Source organism: Malurus melanocephalus, unplaced genomic scaffold (genome assembly GCF_030028575.1).
Source record: "Malurus melanocephalus ecotype Western Australia unplaced genomic scaffold, MMel_1.1 scaffold_576, whole genome shotgun sequence".
Classification (NCBI taxonomy): domain Eukaryota; kingdom Metazoa; phylum Chordata; class Aves; order Passeriformes; family Maluridae; genus Malurus; species Malurus melanocephalus.
The window spans coordinates 264,180-274,342 of NW_026623808.1; the positions used below are offsets into that span (position 1 = coordinate 264,180).

The 10,163-nt window shown below is 54.5% G+C and overlaps 1 protein-coding gene across 1 annotated transcript in view; it reads right to left on the reverse strand.

Annotated features, from left to right (window-relative positions):
• XXYLT1 (xyloside xylosyltransferase 1) overlaps positions 1-9,947 on the reverse strand; it is a 31,728-nt gene extending 21,781 nt beyond the window's left edge. Inside the window, exons 1-2 of the mRNA XM_057382597.1 lie at positions 9,538-9,947; positions 3,951-4,098 (exon numbers count right to left, since the gene is read on the reverse strand). Of these exons, the coding sequence (XP_057238580.1) occupies positions 3,951-4,098; positions 9,538-9,933 (544 nt within the window). The 5' untranslated portion in view covers positions 9,934-9,947. The remainder of the gene's footprint in view (positions 1-3,950; positions 4,099-9,537) is intronic.
• Between the last annotated feature and the right edge of the window lie 216 nt (positions 9,948-10,163).

Here is a 10,163-nt window from a genome sequence, read left to right on the forward strand (position 1 = left end):
ATCACCCCATTTGGAGTCTGAGGCCAGGGAGACCACTGGACTTCCCATCAATCGTGCTGCACCACAGGCGCTGTCTGGACACTTGCTATGAAGCCAAAGGCACAGCTCCCCGCTGGCAGTCCCTTCCCCAGACACTGTGCTGCTCATCCAGCCACAGCAGCCACCCCTGCTGCCCCCAGCACACACAGTGTGTCCCTGCCAGTGCTCCCTGCACAGCTGGCAGCTCCAGGACACACCGAGCCTTGCTGTCCATCACACAGCCATGATTCCCTCATGCAGGAGGCAGCCCAGCTCTACRGCACCTGCAGCAAGGAGCTCCACAGATCAGCACACTGAGACAAACCCTGAGAACTCCCCCACATGAGGCCGGAGGGGAGGAGGTCACCATGTCCAGAAATGCTGCTACTCCCCATGAAGACAGCCAGGAAACCCTGCTGCCTCCAGTTTGTCAAACACCATCCTGAGTCAAGTTCTGCTAAATACCCTCACTCAGTGTGAAGCATGGTACCATCAGCCAGGTTTCAGAGCCTCCCCTGAGCTAATGCACTCCATTCCTCTGTTCAAGTGGGCAGAGATAAGCCACAAAGCTGTTTCTGTGTCATGTCTCTTTTTCTCTCTGTTCTCTATTCTTCCACAGGGCCCTCCTGCTGCAGCACCACCAGCAAGACCAATGGAGTTGAACATGAAATGGCAGTTTCCAAAGCTGCTGGATGCTACTGGCTCTCCCATGGCCCACCAGCTGCTGAGGATGAGCACTTGTTAAACCAACTTTTCCTGAAAACCACCTGACTTGGGCCAAGGATGGGGGCCAAGAATTCCTTGTGGAATTCCCAGCTTTCCCAGGCTGCCCTTCTGTCACCCCAACTCTTCCTGTTGCTTTTTGGCACCAGGAGCTCGTCCCCAGACCTTGTCTGTCAGATAGGCCTGCCCAGACATTCCTCCTTCATGTATCCCTAACAGGGTGATAAAAAGCTTGCTGAGCCCCCTGAAGTTACACAKAAAATGACGAATGATAGAGGCATTGAAGCCAGTCAGGAAGGGAGAGATCCCCTCTACATGGGCATACTGAAAAGGAAAGTGAAASGGTCCAGGTTCTCCTCCTTGCACTGCTCTGAGAATCTCAAGACCATTTCATGCTGGCATCGTCTTCATCCTGGCAGCTTCTTCTAATCCTGAACCCACTCATCCTCTCTAACTTTCCCATCACTTCTGCCTTGCAGAACCATCCTGATGGATCAAGCCCCGCTCCAGCTCCCCAAGCCTGGCTACACCACATTAAAACAGGATTTATGAGCCTTGAGCACAGACAAGAGTTATGCAGTCTGCACTTCTGCGTGCTGCATACCAACTCCCCAGCTGGTTTAAATCAGATTAACTCCACTGATGTAAGACATTTAAGGCAAGAGTGTTCCATGATTTACACCAGCTAAGAAGCTGTTACATTATAACTTGGCAGCTGCAGGTTTTAAGTCTGAAGTTTTTTGGGCAAGGATCCCAAGCAACASTGAATGACACAGCAGTAGAGTAGCAAACCCCACTTACCCTCAGTGCAATATGCATGCACCCAGCATATGTCCCWCAAAAGTCCCTCAACAAAAAAAAATAACCTAGTGTTCAGTTTTCAGTACTGTTGGTCTGCAAAGTCAATGCCCTGTCACAACCCATRGGCTCCAAACAAATCACTAAGTCATGATACTGTGGAAACGCCTGYATTAAATATTTTTATTTTTGGGAAACTAAAGCCAGGCAGTTTTATTACAAAGGTTGCTTGCTACTGAAAAAAGTCCCTATAGACTGATATATGCAAATGAACGCAACAGAGAGTTTAATGTACAGATCGGGGCCTTCAMTTCTGCTAGAGGATGCTCAAGCTTCCAATCAAATCTGGATCCCACAAAAAAGTGGTGCAAATGCTATGGAGCCAGATGAGCTGGGAGAAGTGCAYAAAAAGACACGTAACTCAGGGCAGGATACAGCATTCAAGGCAGAAGAAATGGCGAAGAAATGCACCAGGAAAAATGGTAATACCACCTGAAAAAGGAGGTTTGGTCCTTCTTTTCTCCTTCAACTTGGCAAAGAGGCTTCTTCAGACCAGCAGATACTGGCTTGTCAGAGTCAAGGGGGCAGCTGGAGCCCAGTGCCATTCCCACAGCACCTGCAAGCCTGCGAGTGGGCAGCAGAGCTGCAGCCTTTGCTGATGCCTCCCATTTGGTGGAATGCACTGGGAAGGGGCCGGTGAGCCCTGCCAGCCCCATAAATCACCAGGCACCCAGCACAGTAAATCTGACCTCCCTTGCACGGGAAATATAAATCAGCTTTACTAGCAGCTTCTGAAACAAAAACTAAACTCATGAAACTGTAAAAATGCCTCTTTAAACATCCTGTGTCCTGAGCAGACCACTGAAAGCCCTGTCAGGCTGAGGGAGAGAAAACAAGCTTTCCAAGAGATGCCTCATGGGTTGATGAACTGAGAAAAGGCATTTCAGACCGAGCTTCTTGCTGGCAGGCAGCACGACAGGGATATCTTTAGCAGGCAGTAAAGACAGAGCAGGGAATCAGGAGGAGTGAATTAACCAGCATTAATACCATCATTTGTATGCAGCGTACTTCAAAGCGCTCGCAGTGCAGACACGCCAGACACACACAAAATTACCCAAGTCTGAGGCACAGCCAAGTACAGCACATTTGCTGGAGCCCACAGAGTAAYGATCAGTGAGCTTGGATGGGACCCTCAGGGCCACCACTGCTCCATGAGCTGGTGTGGGATGGCCATGCCAGGAGGACAGGGGCAASTCYGCAAAGGACAGAGGAAGCCTCACGGAGCAGAGCAGAGACAGGAGCYCCTGGGTAGAGCCAAACTGGGACAGGACTCAGCAGGGRCACAGGGGAGGWGTATCTGCTCACAWCCCAGCAAGAGTGCACTTGAGACCCATGCTAGGAAGTCTGCAGGGAGTGTTACAGCCAGGCASAGGCTCCAGGTGCCAAGGAAACTGCTGGTGCTGGTGGTGCCAGCCCTGGCAACATGCACATTGTGGGAACACTGCATGACGGCCACAAACAGCTTTGAGARGCTGGTCACCTCCCCCTGGAGCAGGTGTGTGGCCAGGCAGGATCTGGGGCTCCGTGCCACCACTGCCACCCACAGCCTGCCATGCCCAGGGTGGACATGACACCAGCCCAGGAAGGGATGCTGCCATGAACAGTGCTTYAGGCCAGCGAGGCAGCTGACAGGAGAGCCCAGGGACCAGCACTGGAATGGTCCCACTGGGAATGGACAAGTAGGGCTGCAGGAGCTCCAGTGAAGGGGTTTGGAGCCCAAGGATACAACAYCCTACTTGTGCAACAAAAGACCAGACATGCTGGTTCTATGGGAGGCAACTGCACACAGCCAGGGGAGAAAAACAGCATCAGCTGAGCCAAGCCCCTTCTGCCAGCTGCCTTGTTTTCTTGCAGATTTCTTGTTGTTTCCACGTTCCATAACAGCAGAGGCACAATAAGGAAACTTAGCTGATCAGTGGCTGCAAATCAAASCTTTCCAAAAGCTCCCTAAAGCCAAGAGGAAAGACTCGACAACTACTCTCTGCTGATGCTCAAGAGTGCAGCTACACCACAGACACACAGCACCTCTTTCAGCTGGCATACCAAGGGGAAGGGGGCTGTAAACACACACAGGATGGGCCCAGTACCTCCTGTCTCACCTCTCCTACCACCTCAGGGCATGAGGACAGGGTGAGCCACCATGTGACAAGGAGAACCTCCAGTCACTCACACCAGTGGAGACCTGAATGTGGTCTTGACTCATGGGTCCATCACTCTGCAGAAAGGAGCAGAATCCCAGGGGTCCATCCCAGAAGTTTCTTAACTTTGTATTTCAAATAGCACTGGATAACATCTCTGTGCAGAMGAGGAAGACAGCCTGTGAGGCTGGATGCAGCACAGCAGACACCTACCTTTGGGCATGATGCGATGCATCGCAACCGACAGGAAGAAGATGGAGTCRCTGTAGTAGGTCCCTGATCCAGCACTGAAGTGTTTCTGCATGGCCTCAACGATGGGAAACAGCTTTTCTGTCAGCTCATTCACATCATGGACTATTACCTGGGAGAGACACCAGAAACACCATTCAGCCGCCGCTTCTGGGGACGGGCCCAGCTGCAGCAGCCTTTGCTCAGCCCCAGCAGCACAGGGTGAGAGGGGAGGCTGTTAAAGCTCAAATAGTGCTGGTGGCATTGCAGCTGCACAAAGGGCTYGGGGTGCCCCAACTCCTGCACATCCTCTTAACACAAGAACCAGTCAAGTGTAGGGAAAGGAGGAAGGACTTTTACAGCCTTTGGTAACTGCAAGAGAGAGGCAGAGACTTGAACCCCCTCACATAACCAAGTGTGTTCCATGTTTTGGGCTATTTCTCTGGCCTGTTCCCACTGCCTGATGCAAACACATATCTGGTTTTGCATATGGAGTCCATCAGAAGAGGTGACAGTTTGCTCCAGGCTCTGGTTTTACTGTTTAGAGTCGAGCCAGAGCACATCACTTGCCCTGAYGACCAAGGCTTGCTCCCTGCTAGAGAGGCAGCCTGTGACAGTGCCAGGGACACAGCCCGGATTTCCTGCACCTCAGCTCAGCATGGAGCAAAGCTCGGCAGCACGTCCTGTCAGGGCTGCAAGGGGAAAGGGAGCACAGGCTGCAGCAGGCTGATGAAAATTCCCAACATCAGGAGCTACAGCAGAGCCAAGCAGCTTCTGTGGATGGATCTCAGCCTGCCTGTGCTGGAGCTTTGCTGGTGCTCAGCCAGCACTGCTCTGCATCCCTCAGCCCTGYGGGAGCCCATGCACCAGCACGAGCCCTGGCATGCCTGCGCCAGCCGTGGCTAAGTCCCAGAAACAGGAGCAACCCCAAATGCACCTCGTCAGCTACTGAAATTTTACAAGCTTATAATTTATTTTGGTCAAAGTCCAATGAACAGGAACTYTCATGCAGCTCGTTATACCCACAGAAGCATACAGGTCACTGAATCACACAAGATAATGAGAGGGATTTTCAGGATAATTAAGAGAGATGAGGGACATGAGCCCAGTGCAGATAAGGGGGAGTGCAGGAACTTGAGTGTGGAGATTTGCCTTCTTCAGGTCAGGCAAAGCAGGAAAAGCCCCGCTGGAACTAAAGGCCAGCAAGGGCATGACTGCAGCAATACTTGAATTTTGGATAGGGGAACTTATCCCTCTTGTTTGAGGGATACCAAGACACTTCCACAAGCTGGCTCTGCCTTCAGCAGGGAACTCAAACCACAGTTTTGTAGGTCCCTTTCAGATGAAACTATTTCTGTGATTCTTTGGTTTCACTTTTCCCCACTAAAACTTCATCTGCCTGTGCTGATGCTGATCCTCTCTAGGGGGTGCACAGAAGGCTGCTTTGATGGCCAGCAAGGCTGCCACAGAGATGGAGGCAGTGGGCAGTCTGCAGCTTCTCCCTTCCACAGCTTCTCATAGAACACGCTACCCAGACCAAAGTGCTCTGGGGCAGAGTGGAGCTCTCTGGAAATGGAGTTGTGCTCATGGCATCCACAGGACACTGAACACAGTGAGCTGATGGGCCTGTCCTGGCACTGGYCAAGATGGCTGAGCCCACAGCAGGGCACTGCTGGAGGACAGGCACAGCTGAGTCCCTACAGCCCACCCTGGGTAGGGTACCCTAAACAYCCACACTTGTCCCCTGGCCCTTGCCATCAGCCGGGTGCTGTAGGAATCCTCACGCAGGTTCCATGGCCAGCACATCCCTTGGCGGGGTGGCCCCGCTGCTGCTGTCCCGGCTGCTGGGCTCGGAGCCAAGGCCTGCAGCAGAACAGCAGGAAAAGCACAGAACAAYGTGTACCAGGAAAGTGCATGGGGAGAGCTCATCAGCAGCCACACCTGGCTCTGGATAGCACAGCACAGTCCCTGARACGCTGAGGGGAGGAATCTCTGTTACTGGTACCACGAGGCAGCGTGGTCAGTTGTGCCATCACGGTGCCAGCAGCCTCCCCAGGTGACCAAAAAAAAACCACCACTACTCTCCAGGTGCAAAGGCACTGACAGCCTGGGCATGGAACTGAGCACAACCAGCGTGGGGATGTGTGACACTCTGCTCCCAGCCCAGCTCGGCAGGGGCAGCTTTGGGGTCTGGCTGGACTGGGGAAGCATGGAAGAGAAATACAGCACCTGTAACCACCCTTCTGCAGCCAGCAAAGGCAGCCTCAGGGGTGTACAGTATGTAGAAAAGGGGAAAAATGTCAAACCAATTCCAGTCACCTCTGAAGTGAGCACAACACCAAGCACCAGTGGACACAAGTTATGGGAAAAATACTCCTGAAACTCCAGAAACAGTATCATCTGTCCTCCCACTCCTGCCAAAGAAAACAGGAAGATGTGTCTTTTGACCATCCTTTTGTACTTCTGCRAAGCAAACTCCTGAGCAGCTGAATTTTGCTCACTCAGCCACAAGCTAGGCAGCCTCTCTGGGACTGTGAGGACTTCTTCCCTTCTCACTGCTGATTTTAGCACAGCTTGTTGATCTGCTGCTAATTTTGTACTTCGTTATTTATTTGTGTAACAGCTTTTAGTAAATCCCTGTAGCTAAATCCGACCACGTTTGCTGAGGACATTAAGAAAAGTTCTAGGGGTTTCCTGTGTAAGCACAGTTTTATAAACACACGTCCTGCACTGATAAAAGTCCCTTTCTGCTGATTCACTAGGAAAAAACAACCTGCATTTCTTTTCCCTTTAACTTTCCCTCCTTCCCATGTTGGGTATCCTCGCAGGTCTCCACAAACACGGCCTGATGGCAGCCCAGTTACACCCACCCCAGCASCATCCTCCGTGGGGCTCATCTCAACAGGGAACCAGGACGAGCAGAGAGCCGAGCACGTAGTTCGTGTTATTATGGCAGGGAAATGGAATCAACAAGCGACAGGAATCGCACAAGGAGGTGCAGCACTCAGCCTGGAGCGGCACGAAACGGGCGAGCCGGTAAGCACAGTGCCGGCCGAGGCTGGCGCAGGCTCCCGCAGCCGGGAGAGGCTGCAGAGATGCCCTTGCCCGCCCTGAGCGGGCGGGACACGCTCTCTGCGATGCCCCACAAGGGCCCGGTAAGAGCTGAGCGAGGCCCCGCACGGGCAGCACGGCCCCGGGCTGGCGCTCCCTCCGCCCGCACCCGCGGAGCGCGGGCTCCCTCTGCCGCCGCCGCCCGGCCGCGCTCCCGCCGCACATCTGGGGCACATCTGGGACACAGCTGGGACACATCTGCACGGCCTGCGGGACCGGGGACTGCCGCGCTGCCACTGCCCACGCCCGGACAGCCCTGCCCGCTCTGCCGGAGGGCTCTGTGCCTAAACTGCTCCCACGCAGCCACCGCCTGCACCCACAGCCCCGCTGCCCCACCCTCCGCACGCTGTCCCCGCCTGYTTCAATCTCCAGGAGACTTTGAACGTTACCAAATCTTGCCTACGGAGACAGAAAAGCTGCTCACAACCTTCCCCTAAGGTTATGATCCATGTCTGACTGGCTTCATTCTACCAGAGGAGCCAACTAATCCCAGCTTTGCTAGGATGGGAGGGCAAKGGCAGCTCCAAAATCAGGGCCTGAACTGCTTCCTCATGAAGAAAAAGTGAAGTTCAGGGTGTTTTATCAGTCCCGCCTCAGTGGCTCCAGCTGCCCCCTGAGCACTTCACCAAGCCTCACCTCTCAGCCTGTGCTAGAAAAATAGCATAGGAATGAGGAAAGTGTTCTGTGCACACCAAGAGAAGCAGAAAATAAGAGATCTCAGGAGGGAGATGGGTTAGTGCTGGAGCTACCTGAGCATAAGATCAGTCACCTTCAACATTTTAGCAGCAGCACCAATGGTCTAAGCTAGGGAGAAGTTTCCTGCTGATAAAGAAGAATGGGGCAGGCTAAAGCAAGAATAAAGAGGTGCTGTCATCTACTGGCATTCCAGAAACTGGTGCAGGATTAGGGGCGAGGCTGCATGCTTGAGAAGCAGAGCAGACTCTGTTTTGTACCTAAAATCAGAGGAATGGATTGATCCAAAATGTACTGCCAACCACAGGTAGCCTGTGAAATCAGGATACAGCAGGCTCTGCCAGGAAAGAGGGAAGAAATCATGCAACTGAGCAGATCTCAGCGARATCTCACCTGAGTCCTCTGGATCATGCTGCGTGCTTACACCCAAGAGATCAGTTCTGGTGCCAGACATACTCACCAAGCCATGAACCAGGTTTCACTGAGACTCCACAGGYACCTACAGACAGGAGCCCACCCACAACAGACAAATCACGCTTCCAACTGCAACTCCCAGCTCATGATGTCCTGGAGAAGCGAGGCTGGCAAGGCTGCCCGCAGAGAAGTTTGTTTCCCAGAGCAGCAGATGGCAGTAAGGCAGCCACACTTAGGGGTGCACAAAKGGKTGACTGCAAGGGAYCTGCACYCCATGAGGGCCTGGGGGTCCCTCCYACTCCAGGGGACATAATACCACAAACCTTGACTGGGCTGTTGCACCACATCAGCACTGCACCATCATGGAGCACTCAGTCCATCCCACTGCGGAATGCAGGAATCCTCCTGAAGCAGTGTGCACACCCCCAGACAGCCAAGCACTGCTGGCATGGTGTGGGTCTCCCACCACAGGTACGTGACCTGAGTGCCARCACTGGGAAAGGGCTTGTTTAAAGAAACTCTGTGGTAGGACTAACCAGGGAAGTGTCTGTATAAACAATGTTAAGATTACACTTCTAGTTACATCTTGGCAGAGGTCAGCTAATATGAAATACYGGAAAGATGAGCAATAAAAGTTACAGCAGGACTACAGGACACTTCCAAGCACTGCTCTGCAGCAGCATCTCAGGACAGGAAAGTCAAGTTACCTGGAATCTCTGAATTTAACACCCCTCCAGCTTTCAGACACCTGTTTGATGCACAGGTAAGCCTAACTTTGCATGAACAGCACTGTGTTTTTGGGAGGCAGAACCGTTTCCCTGGCAGTAGGAACATTTGCACGTGGATGCATTCCAGCTCCTGCAGGCTCTSCCTTCCCGTTCTCAAGAGGCATTAGCAGCAGGCCAACTTCCTCTTCGGATCGTGAAGCCACCGAGATACAAGCACATGTGGTCCTTGTGTCGAGATGCTGAAGCAGGACTAACCAGGATCTGTAGGAGAGCAGCACTGCTTAGAGCAACTGCTGTCCAGCAGCACAGTCGGTGTGCCGGAGGTGTTCCCAGGCCCCGCTGCTGCCCCGTCCCAGCAGAGCATCACTGGGCTGCACCAGGATATCTCCCCGCAGGCAGCAGCGGTACGGACGCAGAACACGACCCTCAAGATTCCCGGGACTGGGGAGCAATGGGARCTTCTCCAGCAGAGGAGCGATCCGCTCTGCTAGGAGCTGACACGTGGGCTGTTAGTTGGGACACTTCCTTCCCGCTGGACTGTGTTCGCGGGAAGATCTCACCGAACACCCTGCCAGAGCCCCCGCCCGCTCCCCGCGGGCCCGGCCCGCCCCTCGCTCCCCGCGCACCTGGTGGCGGAAGGCGGCGCCGCGCAGCAGGTCCCGCAGCAGCCCGAGGCCGATGTCCCGGCTGGCGCCCTCGGTGACGAGGTGGAAGTGCAGCACATCGGCGGCGCCCAGCCGGCAGTGCCGCAGCAGCGAGCGYAGGGCCGCCTGCGCCTTGTCGCGGAGCGCGGGGTTGCGCTCCGCCTTGGTGAACATGAACAGGAGGTGCAGCCCGCGGGCCCCGGGRCGGGCCGGGGCGGGCGGCGTGGCGCGGAGGCGGCGGGTGGCGCTGGAGAAGGTCTCGCCGCCGCCGCCCAGGTAGTAGAAGGCGCAGACGGCCAGGGCCGCGGCCGCCGCCAGGGCCGCGGGCTGAGGGCAGCGCACCCAGCCCCGGCGCGCCGAGCCCCGCAGCGCCGCCATGGCGGGGCGGCACCGCCCCGAGCCGGSCGATGGGCGGGCACGGCACAACGGCGGGGCGGGGAGCGCCTGGACAATGACAGACTACAGAAACTACAGCCACGGTTCAGATACAAATCTACAGCCGTACACAACGCGMAGGAGGGCGGAGAATACAGTCTGTACAGTTACAGCTTAAGGGGGGTAGGGTTTTTTTTTTTACATTTTACTGCTGGAATGCATAAAAAACACCG